The 18,916-nt window shown below is 39.0% G+C and overlaps 2 protein-coding genes across 4 annotated transcripts in view; both read left to right on the top strand.

Annotated features, from left to right (window-relative positions):
• The window catches only part of LOC145497021 (uncharacterized), a 31,374-nt gene extending 25,472 nt beyond the window's left edge, over positions 1 to 5,902 (top strand). For all 3 annotated transcript variants that reach the window (XM_081476817.1, XM_081476807.1, XM_081476799.1), the window contains 3 exons: positions 291 to 455; positions 3,921 to 3,962; positions 4,591 to 5,902. In XM_081476817.1, coding sequence (XP_081332943.1) covers positions 291 to 455; positions 3,921 to 3,962; positions 4,591 to 4,791 — 408 coding nt within the window. In that variant the 3' untranslated portion in view covers positions 4,792 to 5,902. The remainder of the gene's footprint in view (positions 1 to 290; positions 456 to 3,920; positions 3,963 to 4,590) is intronic.
• A 1,681-nt stretch (positions 5,903 to 7,583) lies between these two features.
• LOC145487299 (uncharacterized) lies at positions 7,584 to 17,488 on the top strand. Its single transcript, XM_081466090.1, has 4 exons — positions 7,584 to 8,371; positions 8,432 to 16,443; positions 16,534 to 16,734; positions 16,958 to 17,488. The coding sequence occupies exons 1-4, from the start codon at positions 7,894 to 7,896 to the stop codon at positions 17,486 to 17,488; spliced, it is 9,222 nt and encodes a 3,073-aa protein (XP_081322216.1). The 5' UTR covers positions 7,584 to 7,893.
• Positions 17,489 to 18,916: the final 1,428 nt, after the last annotated feature.

The raw sequence follows: 18,916 nt of genomic DNA, 5'->3' as shown, positions 1-18,916 counted from the left end.
ACAAGAAGTCGCAGCGTAGACCTTTAACAATTTCACAATCGACAAACTCTAGTCACAAAAAAGTTTGAAAATACAAAACTTGGATAAGGTTCTGCATAAAATGGAACCAAAGACCAAAACACTAGGTGCAGTTTCGGCTCTGCAGCATACTACGATGTCTAACAACTGCTTTCGTTGTCCATTCATATCGTATAGTGGTATTGTTAAGAAGAATTCATTTGTTTTGGGCAAAGATTTTAAGTTCATTGCTTTTGTCAAATGCAATACACTGTGCTTTATTTTTACTCCAGGAGTCACCTTATAGTCCACAAGACTCACCACGAAGACTTAGATCCGAGAACATGACCCTCAGAGACGACAATCAACGCCTTGAATTACAGGTCAGACAACTGACTGGCAAACTTGAGGCGTTGGAGTCCAGTTTTGAAGGAATCATGTCTTCAGAGAAGATCAAGGTATGGAATCTTAACAACTGGGTATTGTCTGTAACATCTCGTCGTGTTTCGGCTGTGCTTGTACATGACATACAGTGCAAAACAGCAAAAGAAAACATTTTTAAATATTTCCATAAGGTCGTAATACTAGCAATAATGATAAATATTGCATAAAACGTACAACAGTTTTTAAAGACATGTTTCGGCATGCTTATGCCATCTTCAGTTTAATAGAGTGACTAATGATACGTGACACAAGTTATATACTACAAAATATGAATAAATTATTTACAATATGCATTACAAAACAGTGGAAACGGAAATTACAGAGTTAAAAAGGTGTTGAAGTGATGTAACTGTTTGTTAAGGTCAGGTTTGTTCTTACTAATATAAAAGGCTTCTTTAAGTTTAAGATCAATAGAGCTATTCGCTGAGTCTAAGATGCGAAAACAAGAAGGTGTGTACATGCCCCTGCATGAAGAAAATTGAGAAAGATGTTTAAAAATATGCGAGTTTTTATCGCTTACTGTATGTTCTTTAATCCTGGTAGAAAAATGGCGACTGGTTTCACCAATATAACAGGAATTACATCCCGCACAAGTAAATTGATAAACTACCATGGATTTTAGAGCATCAGGAGTACGATCTTTAAAACTGAACATATTCTTGATTTTGAAAGAAGTAAAAACTAATTTGATATTAAGATCCGTTTCACAAAAACGTTTAAGTAATTGCCGTAGTTTGAGTTCCGTTATTCTAGAGTACTGGCCGATAAAAGGAAGCTTAAAATAGCGTATATTGTTTTCATCATTAACGTTGCGGCTTTTTTGATCAGAAGGCTTGTTAAGATACCGCTTGAAGGTTTTTTCAATGATGTGTGAAGGAAACGAGTTACGTTTTAGAGTGTCCGAAAGCTTGATCAAATCGTTTTCAAAACCGGAAGAAGTGTTGTTGATTTTATAAGTTCGGTCAATGAGAGTACGGACAAGGCCAATTTTATAGCGAAACGGAGTGAAACTAAAAAAATTTGTTAAGAGACCAGTGTAGGTTTTTTTATGAAAAACTGAAAAAACGCAGTCATGCGAAGAGTTGTCAATCAGAACATCCAGAAAGGAAAGTTTACCGTCGTTCTGTTTCTCGAAAGTAAATTTGATGTTGGGATGTTGAGAATTGATGAATTCAAAGAAAGACATGGCATCCCGCTCATTTTTAAAGACGCAAAAAGTATCGTCAACATAACGCCTATAGAGTAAGATGTCGGCCTTGTTAAAATTATTTAGCCATGTTTCTTCGTGAAATCCAAGAAAAAGATTAGCTAAAATAGGTGCTAAAGGGGAGCCCATAGCTACCCCATCGACTTGATCATAAAATTTACCATTGAAAAGGAAATGAGTCTCGGATGTGGCAAATGAAAACAATTTCTTAAGGTCGGGTTTTTTGATGGAAAATTTGGGATGATGTTTCAAAATAAGGTCAACGGCAGTATCGATAGTTTCATTTAGCGGAATGTTTGTAAAAAGGCTTTCAACATCGAAGGAAATAAGGAACTTGTTGTTAAAATCGAAACTCCTGAGCTCTTCAACAAAAGAAAAGGAATCCTTAACCGAATATTTATCAGGCAAAAGCGGAACAAGAAGAGAACTTAAGTACTTAGCTAAATTATAATTGTAAGCTCCAATAGAGGATACAATGGGTCTAAGAGGTGGTTGCCTATGATTATCACGTTTCTTATGTAATTTCGGAAGGCCATAGAATTTTGCTGGTTGTGAACCCTTAGGAAATATGTTGCAATAGGTATCATCATCGATAGAACGCTTTTTCTTAAGTTGAGTAATAAAACGTTTAAGCCTGCCTTCTCTTAATAAAGTAGGATCGTTATCTAAAAGTTTAAACTTAGTCTTATCATTAAGTATATTAAAACAAGAATCTAAATAAACGGTACGGTCTAAAATAACTACGCCATTACCTTTGTCGGGCTTAAGAATTATGATATTATGATATTATGATATTATGGTAGCTATGGGCTCCCCTTTAGCACCTATTTTAGCTAATCTTTTTCTTGGATTTCACGAAGAAACATGGCTAAATAATTTTAACAAGGCCGACATCTTACTCTATAGGCGTTATGTTGACGATACTTTTTGCGTCTTTAAAAATGAGCGGGATGCCATGTCTTTCTTTGAATTCATCAATTCTCAACATCCCAACATCAAATTTACTTTCGAGAAACAGAACGACGGTAAACTTTCCTTTCTGGATGTTCTGATTGACAACTCTTCGCATGACTGCGTTTTTTCAGTTTTTCATAAAAAAACCTACACTGGTCTCTTAACAAATTTTTTTAGTTTCACTCCGTTTCGCTATAAAATTGGCCTTGTCCGTACTCTCATTGACCGAACTTATAAAATCAACAACACTTCTTCCGGTTTTGAAAACGATTTGATCAAGCTTTCGGACACTCTAAAACGTAACTCGTTTCCTTCACACATCATTGAAAAAACCTTCAAGCGGTATCTTAACAAGCCTTCTGATCAAAAAAGCCGCAACGTTAATGATGAAAACAATATACGCTATTTTAAGCTTCCTTTTATCGGCCAGTACTCTAGAATAACGGAACTCAAACTACGGCAATTACTTAAACGTTTTTGTGAAACGGATCTTAATATCAAATTAGTTTTTACTTCTTTCAAAATCAAGAATATGTTCAGTTTTAAAGATCGTACTCCTGATGCTCTAAAATCCATGGTAGTTTATCAATTTACTTGTGCGGGATGTAATTCCTGTTATATTGGTGAAACCAGTCGCCATTTTTCTACCAGGATTAAAGAACATACAGTAAGCGATAAAAACTCGCATATTTTTAAACATCTTTCTCAATTTTCTTCATGCAGGGGCATGTACACACCTTCTTGTTTTCGCATCTTAGACTCAGCGAATAGCTCTATTGATCTTAAACTTAAAGAAGCCTTTTATATTAGTAAGAACAAACCTGACCTTAACAAACAGTTACATCACTTCAACACCTTTTTAACTCTGTAATTTCCGTTTCCACTGTTTTGTAATGCATATTGTAAATAATTTATTCATATTTTGTAGTATATAACTTGTGTCACGTATCATTAGTCACTCTATTAAACTGAAGATGGCATAAGCATGCCGAAACATGTCTTTAAAAACTGTTGTACGTTTTATGCAATATTTTTAAATATATGTTCGTTCGAGTACTTTAATTTATCCTGACTATTAGGTTGCAGTTTCGATTTAGAGCGTCAGAGAATGCTTTAACAGAATGAAATAGTAAGTTCGAAACTGAATTCCAAGCCGCATGAAAATGATTTTTTAACTTAGTGTTTTCTATGCAGAACTGAAACAAATCTAGCAACTTTCACCTCCAATAAAATATGGCACCTTGTGATTTAATACCGATAATACTGTAATTCATGCTTAGACATACAGTACACTTAAAGAAAATTGTTTGCTTCACAGGTTGAAAAGATGAAACAAATTCAAGCAAAAATGCCAAAGAAGGTGGGTACCAAAAACAAAATGAGATTCGTGTTGCGCGGACGCTCCAAGGACAAGTTCACTTTTCTTTCAGTTTAAAATCTTTTGAGTAGTTGCAGATGACGGCCACAAAACTACATTTTACGGCAAATTGAAAACTCGATTCCCTCACATAAATGACCCCTTTCAGAAATGAACGCCCACAAATAGAAAGGAAGCGTCTAAATTATTCAGAAGACGGCCAGCTAGTTTTGAGACCATTGGGGTACAAATAAAAACTGTTATGGTAGTTTAAAACTTCACAAATCAAGAAGTTTCTGTGTGGAAGAAAAGCTTTTGGATCACAAAGCTTATCGACCAACATACTAAGTGTTCTAAATTCTTCATATGTTTAAAACCCCTCTAAATTCTGGTATTTAACCACCCATGATATCTGGCCCAAATTGGCAATCTTTAGCAATTTCATCGTGTTCTTCTTGCGCTTGCCATTTATTTCCACCCACAAGATCACGTGACATCTGGTTTCTGCAAAGGGCCTACCGTTGTAGTAACATAGAGCTTATGGTCTCAAACCTAAATTGTTCCCTCTACCCAATAGTTTTTGGTTATATTTTTTTGAATACAATGACGGTGAAGACGTGGTATCTTTCAGGTCACCTTCTCGGAGGAAGTAGAGACAAGGACGATGGATCACACGGCAGGTGATCCAAACGAGACTGTACTACATGAACTGCGACGAAGGGACAATCAAGTCAGGCAATTATTGGAACAAAAACAGTTTTACGAGGAGGTCCTGTCTGAACTCTGCGAAGAAGCCGGACTCTTCGAGCTTGATCAAAACGTTGTAATTTAAACATACGATCATTTTATTGATTTTATCATTAATTTATCGAATTTATCTTTAAAATCATTGGCAAACTTACAATAAGTTTAAATGCACATTTATAGTTTTAATTACAATTTTAGCTACAAGTAATGTTGGCTTATATACTTATCTACTTATTTATTCAGCCAGATATTAAAACAGGAGAGTTCGAATTCAGTATAGCTGGTTTTTAATAGTTTCGGAGCCCAGCATTATCGCTTGCTGCAACGACTTTTCCCTTCATATGAAGTTGAATATGACAGCGAAATCACAAAACACGTTTACCTAAAAAAAAATGGTCATGATGTAAAAACTTAATTTAACTATCCCTATACATTTAAAGAAAGATATATATTTTTGCGTCGACCATACTGATTTCGCAGCGTTTTACAGACTAGATTTGGCTCAAGGACTGCGCAAATCGTTAGACGTGTTTCCCTTTGCTAGTTTCATTAATCTAAGCATTAAGTACTTAAGCTTTTTTTCCAAAAGGAAACCGTGAAGACAGACTTCCTCGTTTGAGTCACAATATTATATACTGTGCACTTGTGGGAATGACGTCTTTGCATACATAGATCGAACTTTCATAACGTAATATTTACGCACAGTAAAACAGTTTACTGAATACATGGCATCATAATTTAATTCACGCCCCAGTGAGGAGAACGTTTTTTAAGGGCAATTAAAGTGTCTGGATAATGTATGATAAAATACGTTAGTAATAACGTCTCAAATGTATGATAACATTTGTAAGTAACACCGCTTCAAAATTATAGCACCATTATAGCGTTTTAAAATATAGCGTATAACTACGCAAAATATAAATACATGTACTTGAAATGGACTAAGTACTTGAAAAAGACATTTGTAACACATATATCAGGGTTACTCGCTCAAGAGAGAGAATCAGTCTAAAGATCTGCAATTTTTGCAAGGCATAAGGGTTTCATTCTGGGAATGAAATAAATGTTAATGATGACAGCATGGAGGAGACATTCTTTCCAAAATTATCGCGATCTCGCACACACATTGAGAATTCAACATGTGGATATTGAACCTACTGCTACACGTTGTAAATGTAACCTACTAGAGTAAGAAAATAAATGTAAGCATTTTTGATTGATTCAATGTTTGCACTTGTTAACTATTTCTTAATGTCCCTTGTTAGCCAATCCAACAAAGCAAGTTCCTATGGCCACTAATATAAGCAGCTTACGTATACAAGCAATCATAAAAGCGAGATTAAAGTGTCAAAGATATATCGTAAACTCTGTAATTTAAAGTGCTGGTATACACCTTCCTTTGAAAATGTTAAAGAAAGATAATTCGAAAAAGGTTCTAGGTTTGGACCTGTAAGTCAAACATGCGGTGGACCAGTAACATTCATAGGGAGTAGTAATTGTTCATAGTCATGCCATGCGCAAAAAGCCTTGTTAGGCCGCAGTAGTTGTAGTCCGCTGGGCTATACCTTTGATAGTAGTCAGAAGGCTGGCAAGTGCATTCTGCACTATTGGACGAAATTTACAAAGAGCTGTTTTCCGTTGAGTGTCGAAACGTAATTGGTTTTATTTTGTTTTACCGTGCTACACGATTGGCTTAAAAAACTCGCGCCATTTTTTGATCCAAAAAGAAGTAAAAGTAAAACCAATTGTGACTTGTTCGCATTTTTCCGCATTTCGCGTCAGCTACATGTATTTACTTTCAGTTTTGATTGGTTTATTAGATTATCTGTGTCCCGTTGTGTCTGATTACATTGGTTCTGGTTTTATGACGCCAATTGAAAACTGCTCTATATTTCATGTTACGTTTATTTCCACTTTAAATGTAATGTACAAAATTCTCCGTCAGATGTTTTTTAGCTTGTTTGAACTCCCTGATATTTCCTGTCGCTATCTCCGTAGCAAGCAACTCTTGCAAAGACTTGATGACAGTCTCTCAATCGTATCTTGTCGAATGCCTGTGAAAGAGCCGAGTGAGTTGATACTGTAAGACAAGGTGTGTCATGATAAGTACGCGCTAAGTTTCAAAATGAGCACAGAGAGGAAAATCAATGAATCTGATAAGAAATAGACTTTCTCTGCCCCTAACGAATTCTAACCTGGACTTTGGCCAACGTCAAGCAAACCCTAGACAATAAAAAGTGGCAATCAAAGATTGACATGAAAATGTTGCATAAATTATTATAGATCTCAGCAGTTCTGTGGTTTCTACCTGGCTTTCGTTTTCTAACTTTGAATAAGGGACGCTCCTGAATAATTAAAAAGTTAACCACAGAACTATATGCCAATAGGTCTTATAGCTCAAAAAAATAAATGTTATCTTGATAATCTTGGCGATGTTCCTGTTTCTCTGAAATTAAAACGAATATTTTCAACCAAAAATAGAGTTAAACTGGTTCAAGGTTCAAGGCAAACAAAAACCAAAACAGTATAATATCAACAGACCATATTGGCTCAGAAGTTTACCAATCTGTGTTTGTCGTCTTTTGCATTACACTTTTAAATTAGGGAAACCTAATCCTTCACCTTATGAGACATTTTTTTTCTGTGATTTATCTCCTTTGATTTGCATTTGTAAAGAACCTGTAGAATGGGCTTAAAATCTTAAGGAATTTGTAAGCGGGAAAAACCAATCAAACAATGATAGAAACCGAGACTGGGAAATGTTTGGTGTAATTCATTTGCTGACATAGCAACGTATCAACACGTTGCCGGTGGCGAGTCAAAACATCGGGAAGGAAACAAAATGCACTCCTAAATATGGCATAAGAAGTCGGGAAAGTGATCCTTCTGATAATTGGTCTGATTTATGTTTTCAATGGATGATTTTAAATAAGAGGAATATGCTAGTCAAAGGCCAGTTTAACGTTCAGGAACAAAGTGCTTTCAAAGAAAAAAATCTCTCTCCGCTGCTGTGAATTCTCTGTATGCGGTTTATTTGTTTTAAAAACAACTAGGAGAAAGGGTAGACAAAACCTTGCAGGTGATTCAAACCGAGAACACTCCTAAAGAAAAGAATTTACATGTAAAGGAAACCACGGGTCAGCAAGGCCTGGTGGAAAAAGGATCTTCTGAAATAAGTTCTCGTGCAATGTCGGCTCAGGTGGAGGGTCAGTTGTTAGAAGGCCAGATTGAAAGTCAAAACGGAGGATATATTGAGGTGAGTTCTGAAATGATGACTTCAAATATGGACCCTCAAATACAATCACAGATGATGGGTGAGCAGCAAATAAGTTCGGTTCAAATGAACGGAGAAGGTATGCCAATCATGATGCAGTCACAGGGGATTAATGTACAACAAAATGGTGTACAGTACCAAATGATTGATGGACAACAGGGGGAAATACAGAATATGTCTCTGCCAGCTTCCGGAGAATGTGGCACGCAGACAACGCCAATCGAAGGAGGAATGACAATGCAAGAAATGTCTATGCAAGGAGGAATGGCTATGCAAGAAATGCCAATTGAAGGTGGAATAACTGTGCAAGAAATGTCTATGGGAGGAGGAATGGCTATGCAAGAAATGCCAATTGAAGGAGGAATGACTATGCAAGAAATGCCAATTGAAGGTGAAATTACTGTAATGTCTATAGAAGGAGGAATGACTATGCACGAAATGCCTACTGAAGGAGGAATGGCTATGCAAGAAATGCCAATTGAAGGTGAAATGACTGTGCAAGAAATGTCTATGGAAGGAGGAATGACTATGCAAGAAATGCCAATTGAAGGAGGAATGTCTATGCAAGAAATGCCAATTGATGGAGAAATGAATATGCAAGAAATGTCTATGGAAGGAGGAATGGCTATGCAAGAAATGCCAATTGAAGGTGAAATGACTGTGCAAGAAATGTCTATGGAAGGAGGAATGGCTATGCAAGAAATGCCAATTGAAGGAGGAATGGCTATGCAAGAAATGCCAATTGAAGGAGGAATGACTGTGCAAGAAATGCCAGTTGAAGGGGGAATGAATATGCAAATGTCTATGGAAGGAGGAATAACTATGCAAGAAATACCATTTGAAGGAGGAATGGCTATGCAAGAAATGCCAATTGAAGGAGGAATGAATATGCAAGAAATGCCAGTTGAAGGGGGAATGAATATGCAAGAGATGTCTTTGGAAGGAGGAATGACTGTGCAAGAAATGTCGATGGAGGGAATGCCAGCGGATATGCAAAGTAGTCAGGTGAATGGGTCAGCCGAGGGAGGAGATATACAACAGCAACAAAGCTGGAGTGTAGAAGAAGTAGGTACTATTGATTCCAGTGAAGCACAGCAAAGCTGGACTATAGAAAAAGTAGGTACTATTAATTCCAGTGAAGAACAACAACAAATGTCTATTGGAGGAGAAATGACTGTGAAAGAAATGCCAATTGAAGGAGGAATGACTATGCAAGAAATGCCAATTGAAGGAGGAATGACGATACAAGAAACGCCTGTTGAAGGAGGAATGACTGTGCAAGAAATGCCTATGGGAGGAGAAATGACTGTGCAAGAAATGCCTATGGGAGGAGAAATGACTGGGCAAGAAATGCCTACGGAAGGAGAAATGACTGTGCAAGAAATGCCTATGGGAGGAGAAATGACGATGCAAGAAATGCCTATCGGGGGTGAAACGACGATGCAAGAAATGCCTACGGGAGGAGAAATGACGATGCAAGAAATGCCTCTGGGAGGTGAAACGACGATGCAAGAAATGCCTCTGGGAGGTGAAACGACGATGCAAGAAATGCCTATGGGAGGTGAAATGACTGTGCAAAAAATGTCTATGGGAGGAGAAACGACGATGCAAGAACTGCCTATGGAAGGAGAAATGACTGTGCAAGAAATGCCTATGGGAGGTGAAACGACGATGCAAGAAATGCCTATGGGAGGAGAAATGACTGTGCAAGAAATGTCTATGGGAGGAGAAATGACTGTGCAAGAAATGCCTATGGGAGGGGAAATGACTGTGCAAGAAATGCCTATGGGAGGTGAAATGACTGTGAGAGAAATGCCTATGGGAGGAGAAATGACTGTGCAAGAAATGCCTATGGGAGGAGAAACGACGATGCAAGAAATGCCTACGGGAGGAGAAATGACGATGCAAGAAACGCCTATGGAAGGAGAAATGACTGTGCAAGAAATGCCTATGGGAGGAGAAATGACGATGCAAGAAATGCCTATGGGGGGTGAAACGACGATGCAAGAAATGCCTACGGGAGGAGGAATGACGATGCAAGAAATGCCTATGGGAGGTGAAACGACGATGCAAGAAATGCCTCTGGGAGGTGAAACGACGATGCAAGAAATGCCTATGGGAGGTGAAATGACTGTGCAAGAAATGCCTATGGGAGGAGAAATGACGATGCAAGAAATGCCTATGGGAGGAGAAATGACTGTGCAAGAAATGCCTATGGGAGGAGAAATGACTGTGCAAGAAATGCCTATGGGAGGAGAAATGACGATGCAAGAAATGTCTACGGGAGGAGAAATGACGATGCAAGAAATGCCTATGGGAGGAGAAATGACTGTGCAAGAAATGCCTATGGGAGGAGAAACGACGATGCAAGAACTGCCTATGGAAGGAGAAATGACTGTGCAAGAAATGTCTATGGGAGGTGAAACGACGATGCAAGAAATGCCTCTGGGAGGTGAAACGACGATGCAAGAAATGCCTATGGGAGGTGAAATGACTGTGCAAGAAATGTCCATGGGAGGAGAAATGACTGTGCAAGAAATGCCTATGGGAGGAGAAATGACGATGCAAGAAATGCCTATGGGAGGAGAAATGACTGTGCAAGAAATGCCTATGGGAGGAGAAATGACTGTGCAAGAAATGCCTATGGGAAGAGAAAAGACGATGCAAGAAATGCCTACGGGAGGAGAAATGACGATGCAAGAAACGCCTATGGGAGGAGAAATGACTGTGCAAGAAATGCCTGTAGGAGGAGAAATGACTGTGCAAGAAATGTCCATGGGAGGAGAAATGACTGTGCAAGAAATGCCTATGGGAGGAGAAATGACGATGCAAGAAATGCCTATGGGAGGAGAAATGACTGTGCAAGAAATGCCTATGGGAGGAGAAATGACTGTGCAAGAAATGCCTATGGGAAGAGAAAAGACGATGCAAGAAATGCCTACGGGAGGAGAAATGACGATGCAAGAAACGCCTATGGGAGGAGAAATGACTGTGCAAGAAATGCCTGTAGGAGGAGAAATGACTGTGCAAGAAATGTCTGTGGGAGGAGTAACGACGATGCAAGAAATGCCTCTGGGAGAAACGACGATGCAAGAAACGCCTACGGGAGGAGAAATGATTGTGCAAGAAACGCCTATGGGAGGAGAAATGACTGTGCAAGAAATGCCTATGGGAGGAGAAATGACTGTGCAAGAAATGCCTATGGGAGGAGAAATGACTGTGCAAGAAATGCCTATGGGAGAAGAAACGACTGTGCAAGAAATGCCTATGGGAGGAGAAACGACTGTCCAAGAAATGCCTACGGGAGGTGAAATGGCTATGCAAAAAATGTCCATGCAGGAAATTCCAGGGTATATGCAAAGTAGTCAGATGAATGGGTTTGCGGAAGGGGTAGATACACAGGAGCAGCAAAGCTGGAATATAGAAGAAGTAGGTACTATTGATTGCAGTGAAGAACAACAGCTGCCCACAGAAGCGATTGAAATTAAAGAAATGCTATCAGACACAAATGACATTCAAGAGGAGCAGTTGCCTCCGGAAAAGACATTAGAGGATTCAGATGTGCCAAATATCGCAGACTCTTGGACCACAGAGGAAATAGGAGAGATAGGGGAACAAGAACCTGAACAAAACTGGAGTGTGGAAGTCATTGGAACTGTAGACGAGGAAGGCCCTGACCAAAGCTGGAGTACAGAAGAAGTAGGTACTATTGATTCTAGTGAAGAACAACAACTGCCCATGGAAGAGATTGAAGTCAAAGAAATGCCACTAGACTCAAATGACATTCAAGAGGAGAAGCTGCCTGCGGAAAAGAAACTAGAGGATTCAGGTGTGCCAAATAAAACAGAATCTACTTGGACCATAGAGAAAATAGGAGAGATAGGAGAAAAAGAACCAGAACAAAACTGGAGTGTGGAAGTCATTGGAACTGTAGACGAGAAAGACCCTGACCAAAGCTGGAGCATAGAAGAAGTAGGCCTCATTGATTCCAGTGAAGTCATCCAAGATACTTCTTTACAGGAGAATGACAAAAAACATGATAGGAACACTGTAACTACAAAAACGACTGGAGAACCGAATGGAACAATTACAGAACCAGGAAAAGAAATCGAGAGCAAGAAGGACCTGCCGAAATCAGGAGAAGTTGATAAGGATACCGAAGATGAAACAAATACGTCTAAACAAACACAGGAAATCAGGTCTCCCGTAACACAAAAAGTAACCTGCCATCATGACATACTAATAGATCAATTTGTGGAGAGGATTAGCAGACTTGAGAAAGACAAAGAGTTCCTAGAAGCACGTTATGATGCGCTACGCCATGAAAAAGAAACAGAGTTAATTTCACACAGAGAACAATTAACCATTCCTCAAGATCACCACCATTGCTGCGATATCGCAAAAGATTACAGCAGCTTGATAGAGTACATCACAAGTTCACGCGAGGTTTCACTGGACGAATACGGCGATGTGCGTGGCTGTGGTTACAACTATGTTTGTGATATCCATGGCGGTGCAAGAGAAACTCTTAGAAATTCAAACCAGATGTCAGCTGACTATGAGTACTACAAGTCTAAATGTGATCAAATAAAGCGTGAGAAGGAACGTTTGGAAAAAGCATATGAAGCAGAGAAGAGGCAGAAGGAAGAGTTTGAAAAAGAATATCGAAATGAAAACGGCGAAAAGATTTATCTTGAAGAAAGATATCAAGGAATGTTGGACAGTATTAATCGATTTGATGAAACCATTCGCTCCCTAAGAAGGGACAATGAGTTGTTGCAGAGCAAACTGAATGACTGGGCAAAGTCAAGAATGACGACCCACACATTAGACATAAGTAGTATGACATTAGACCAAGGTGATGACGGAGAAGAGATCCTAGAATATAGGAAAAACATCCGTGTATTAGAGAAGGAAAACAGAGAATTTAGAGCAATTCTTGACGTTTTGAGCAAGAAGAACGAGAGCCAAGAAAGTCTGAAAAATATCGAGCTTGGTTTAGCGAGGGAAAATGAATTTATTGAGCTAAAAAGAGAAAGAGCGAGGCAAGAGGGAACAATAAAAGAGATGAAAAGAACAAACAAGCATCAACAAGAGAGGATAGAGGAGATAAGAAGGGAATCAACAACAGAGATGTCTCGTTTGAAAGAGAAAGCCCGGAAATTGGAGAGATCTTTAAAAGACAACGAACGAATCCTCGAAGAGAAGGACGACGAGATTGCAAACCTCAAGAAAAGACATTCAGACGAAATTCAAGGAATGGAAATGAGACTACAAACTCAGCTTTCAAATACAATGCTTGCAAAGAATCAAGAAAAAGACTTAAAATCCAAAATAGAACGGCTGGAAGAAGAGAGGGGTAGACTTAGAGAAGAGCTGAGAACTTCATCAACCAGTGGCAGAGATCGATATCATGGGATAGAGGTGGAATACCAAGATACTGAAATGGCTCGTCAAAGGTACGAAGATGAGAGAAGAAGTAAGCTGAGACTCGCCAGTGATATGAAGTACTTGCTAAGCGATATCATGGACCTTAAAGAAAGAAACCAAAGATTGCAAGAGGATTTCACTCGCGAAAGAATGGAAATTAAGGCCATGATAGAAAGACAAGCTAACGAAATTACCCAGGAATATCTCACACAAATAAGCAAATTGCAGAGGTCGCTGATAGAGGAAACTAAACGCAGACAAGAAGCTGAAGCTTTTAAAAGTGGGCTCTTTTCCAACCAGGAAAATAATTTCAGCTTTACAGGCGGTCAAAGGGAAGTGAATACAACACCTGGTTGGGGTAACAGTGATTTTCAGCAACAGCTAACCGACGAAATTCGACGGCGAGAAACACTAGAGATGGAAAACAAGAAACTTTTATACAAGATGAATGAAATTCTCTCTGGTAACAGAAATGGTCGTAACGAAGATGTTTTTGACAATTTAAAGAATAATGAGACTTCTTCGAATCGAAATGAAACGAAGGTGCCTTCAAGAAATAACAACGAACGGGCAATAACGCAAAAGGAATTACAAAGTGAAATAGTAGACCTTCAGGAGAAACTCGAGGATTTGAAAAAAGAAGCCAAGCGAAACAAAGAGCTAAAGAGGAGAAACGACGATCTTGACGAAGAGGTCACCCATCTGACTCGAAAGCGAGATGAACTTTTGGCTGCTCAAAGGAATCTAACTCGCGAGGTTGATCACTTATCTCGTACTCTAGACGAAGTTGAGAGGCGTAACAGGAAGCTTACAGACGAAACTGAACGCTTCACCCGCAAAATCCAAGATATTGAAGATTCCTTCAGACAGGAAAAGATTTCTTTGGTAAGAAATTACGAAAACGAAAAAGCAAGAGCTGTAGAAGAAGTAACAAAAATGAGAGAGGCTTGCGAGAAAAAACTTCAAGTACAAACAGACACAACGAGAAAACTTGAAGAGAAAATTCAGCGGTTAGAAGACCAAATATCGGCGAACGTTGGGCCCCAGAGTAGAGGCTTAAACGGGACATCGTCTTCCCATGCTTTAAACTCATATGGTATATCAGGGGATTTTAGAAGCCAGGTTGTTCATTCTAAAGATGACAAATTAAAACAAGAAGTTGAAAACCTAGAGGCAATGCTACGAGATGTCAATAAAAAGCATGCAGATGACCTCAGGAACCTTGAAGCACAAAAGCGACGAATGTCAGAAGAGTTTCAGAGAGAAAAACAGTCGTTAGAAGATTACTTTGAAAAGGAAAACAGCAGTCTACAAAAGCGGCTTCGAGACGTTGAGTCTAGCATCCGGGGGGGAGATGCAAGGTCGGCAAATGCCCCAGGAACATATGGAAATGATAGCAATGTCAAAAACACAGTCTGGGGGCCACTATCAACCAGTGGAATAAGGGATAACGGAGCAAGGGATACAATGGCTTTCGAATCCAGTATTACGAGAAGAGAAAACTATAATGGACAGTCTAGGGAAGGGGAGCCAGAGACTACAATTCAAGAAATGGAGAGAAGATTCAACGAAGAAAAGAGAGAAATTTTAAATCGTGCCTCAAGGGAAAAGGCAAAGTTAGAGGACGAGGTGAGAGAGGCCAAAGAGAAGCTCACAAGCTATCGTCGTTTGCTTGAAGACGAAATAGACGACTTGAAGAGAAAACACAGAAAAGACCAAGACTTTCTTAGTGACAAGCTGTTCAAAGAAAGGGCCGACTTCGAGGAAAGACTTCGCACTGCGGAACGGAATGGTTCGAAAGCTATGGTTGGCGTGTCACCCACACAGAGGAACCGATATGATTTTGACGATGATACTCGGATGTCAAGGCAAAATTGGTTAGTTGAACAGGGCAATCAAAGTGGTTTTGATGCTGTTGTTGGCACACAGAAGAATCAATACAGTTTTAACGAAGAAAGCAGGATGCCAAGACAAGGAAATGTTTTCCAGGTTGAGCATGGAAATCAAAATGCTTCTGGCAACATGGCTGATATGTCGGTTCCACAAAGAAAGCAATATGGTACGGACGATAATGAGAGAATGCGTAGAAGGGGGCAAAATTTCCAAGGTGAACTGAGAGATCAACATTCAAAGTTTGAGGAGGAAAAAAGAGAATTGCAACACCAGATGCAAAGCGAGAAAAGGAAGCTAATGGAAACAATACATGCTCTCACAAAGGAAGTCAATGCTCTTAAATGCGAGAAACAACAATTAAAGAACTGTTACAAAAAGGAAGTGGAGAAGCTTACCAGAATTCATGAGGTAGAAAAGAACAATTTGCGCGATAGAGTTGCAAGAGATAAAGATGACGAACTATCTCGGATAAGAGAAGATAACGAAGGACGGTTGGCTTCTGAAAGGAAAAGATTACAAGGAACAATCGATGAATTTAGACGAAAGATGTCATTAACGGAACGGAAGTTCAAAGAAATGGAAATGCAACACAAGAGTGAGAAAACGCGATACCTGGAAGAAAAGCGCAATGCCGAAAAGACCCTCATCCAAAGCCAGGAAGAGTTAAAGATGATAATGGAACGGGAATACAGAAAAACGTTGAATGATGAAAAACAAAAATTTGAGCAAACAGTAAAGGCCTTAACAAAGCAAATCTCTTTCTTGCAAGATCAGAGAAAAGAAATTCAGGAAAAGTTGCTAAAGAACGAGTTGTCGGGAAATTCCAGTCCAAGAACAGAGCAGTTGTCAAGAAACAGAGTAGTAATTCAAATGGAACAAGAGTTCTTCGAGCGAGTAGATCGCGAGAAACGCCCAATGGAGGAGAAGATTAGAGAACTTCAGCAAGAAATTAATAAACTGAAGAGAGAAAGAACTGAATTGAAAGAAACTCTTGAAAACGAAAAACAAGAGCTTGAAGACGAATTGGAGAAAATACAACTGGAGATGAAACGAAAGCTTAGCAAAGCGAGGGAAGAAATGGAGAAAAGAACTGATGTTATTGGGAAACATATGATGGCAAACACAATTAAAAATGCTTTGGTGAGTTCACTAATAAATCACTCAGACGAAGTTGCTTAAAAGTGTTTGATGATGCTTTTTTGAAAGGTTTTTCATTTGGTTTCTCAACAGGCTAGCTCTGAGATATCCCATCAGTCATCACAATCCGACGTTCGACAGTATAAAGACCAAATTAACTTAATGGAGCAAAGGAACATGACACTTCAGGCCAAAACGGAGAGGCTTGAGAGAGAACTCAGAGTTATGGGAGACAGACTGAGGACTTTGGAAACACGTAACAAGGATTTGGAGGCGGCTACTAGGGAGGAGTGGGTGAGGCACTTTATATAACTAAACAAATCTTAGACTCGTTTTAATCTCTCTTCTCTGTCTACCAAAGTTACAAGAAGCAGAATGCATGTCTACTTTTTCTTTATCAAGTCAAAAACGCTGAGGTTCGAATACATTAAGTAACACATTGCACCTACTATGTAATGTTGAAATTGGTTTGTCGCGTCAACACTTACGTAATGTATTTTACAACGTTCGTCTACAGAGCATAAGCAGAAACGATGTGCTACGGTCAAATCTAGGATACTACGGAGAGTCAGATATCAGAGGAGCTAACGACTTTTCACTTGGTCCAAACATTGGTAGCATGAGATCTGAGAGCAGGGTGTTTCAGCCAAACCTTTGTCCCATATTTAACACAACAAATGGCCAGTCTTTGATAGGTACTGGACAATCGTATGGCGATATACTAGAAAGGGTTCGATACACCATGCACGCAACAGGAAGCATTTCGGATGCACTTGGAAGGCCATTGGCAGGCTCTGGTGGACTATCCAGCGGAGGAGTCGTTGGAGGCACGGGTACTGGCCAGCGGCAAAGTGAGCCAACAATCACTGACTCGTTCAACCAAGCAATGGGAACTTCTCTGGGAAGCAGAAATGTTTCGGCCAATAGCCATCTCGAAAATACGCGATTTGTAAAGAGTACCGAGGGTGGGAATTTCACTTCAGAAGACATGAAAAGTACTTCTTTTAGTGCAGGAGAGAATCAGCAATCGACTCCCCAGCTAACATGATTATCAACAATTTAAGCTCCGGCTTAGCTACATAGGACGAAGACAAGAATGAATTATTCTTCAGGAAAAAAAAAAAACTAGAATAAAAATATCACATGAGAATTATCGCTATTAGTACCAACAATGCCACCTGAAATGACTTCAGATTCATCAAATGCACAAAAAAGGCGCCATTTAAGTCTCGCAGTGACAAAGAGCGGGATTTTAACGTAGTAATGATGTATAAAAATGACAAGGAACTAAAGCTAGTAGTCAATTATTGGAAGTAGAGTCAAAAAACTACACCACCGGACATAAGATTTGACACGCTCTGCAAAGATGATCTCCAAGGGGAATTTTGATTGTATCACTGACGTTAAAAGATTATTTAAATTTATTTTTCTGTAGGAAATTTTATTAAGCTATAACGCTTTGTTCGAGCTTTACATGTTGATACGCTTTTGCTATTTATTGTCTCAATTTTTGAGAATGTTTTTTAAAGAGGTGCGTCTGCAAAATACTTCATTTTGTTCTACTGAGCGAGTCCATTTGGATAGTTACAGTAATTTGAGGAGGTTATATAGATTAGGTTGTTTACTTTACCATGTATTTCATGATGGAAAGTGAAGATGAAATACGTGTCTTGCAGCTGTTAAGACATAAAAAAAGAAGGAGAAGTAGCGCATTCCGCTCCTTTTGGGATAGGATATGTTAGTTTAACGCTATAGAGCGGTTTTCAGTTGAATGTCGAAAGTAATTAGACAATTACTTTGGTTTTGGTTTTGGTTTTACTACAGTTTGAGATTACCTGAGAAGTCTAATTGGTTTTGGTTTTGGTTTTACGACACTCAATTGAAAATCGCTCTATGTATTTCTTATGGGTGTGTTGAATAGCTTTGCGTCAACTCTAGTGACGCCATCACGTTTCGTGATAAAATTTGTCGCAAGTGGGTATTAACTAGGAATCTATTTAAGTACAAATCCCGCGCGCTACTCCGACAGATTTCTAATCTTAAGAAATAGCGCCAGAAAATGATATCTTTACCTTTCGGTAGTGTATACAGCAATTAAAAGATCTTTTTCACTCGAGAGACAAATACCGTCCTCAGATGGACTTTATTGTCCAAGAATTGCCTTGGGGCACTCTTTTTGGGGAAAATATTGAACACAAGAATTCTTGCTATGGTATGGAGCTTAGGTGTCACTTCAGCCATGATTCTTGATGTTTCTGATAGGATAATTACAATCGAAAATCTTTCGGTTACCTTTTTGGGGATATCCTGAAACTTTGCTTGTTGCCCCGATTAATGTTATAAATATCTTGATCCAGTGTTTTAAAACGAGGCGTCAAGGAAGTTATGAAATTAGGGTTAACAATGTAAGTCAGTTAAAATTGATTTGTTGAAGAGTTGTTTTACTATCTTGATAAATATACAGTCGAACCTTTCC

The sequence above is a fragment of the Orbicella franksi genome, chromosome 1 (genome assembly GCF_964199315.1).
Source record: "Orbicella franksi chromosome 1, jaOrbFran1.1, whole genome shotgun sequence".
Taxonomy (NCBI): Eukaryota; Metazoa; Cnidaria; class Anthozoa; order Scleractinia; family Merulinidae; genus Orbicella; species Orbicella franksi.
Note: the sequence above shows the minus strand (reverse complement) of the source record. Positions and strands in the feature narration are given on the sequence as shown.

Coding starts and splice junctions, on each gene's coding strand:
- LOC145487299 (XM_081466090.1), top strand. CDS start 7,894: ATGTCGGCTCAGGTGGAGGGTCAGTTGTTAGAAGGCCAGATTGAAAGT. Junction 16,444..16,533: donor ACACAATTAAAAATGCTTTG/GTGAGTTCACTA, acceptor GTTTCTCAACAG/GCTAGCTCTGAGATATCCCA. Junction 16,735..16,957: donor CGGCTACTAGGGAGGAGTGG/GTGAGGCACTTT, acceptor GTTCGTCTACAG/AGCATAAGCAGAAACGATGT.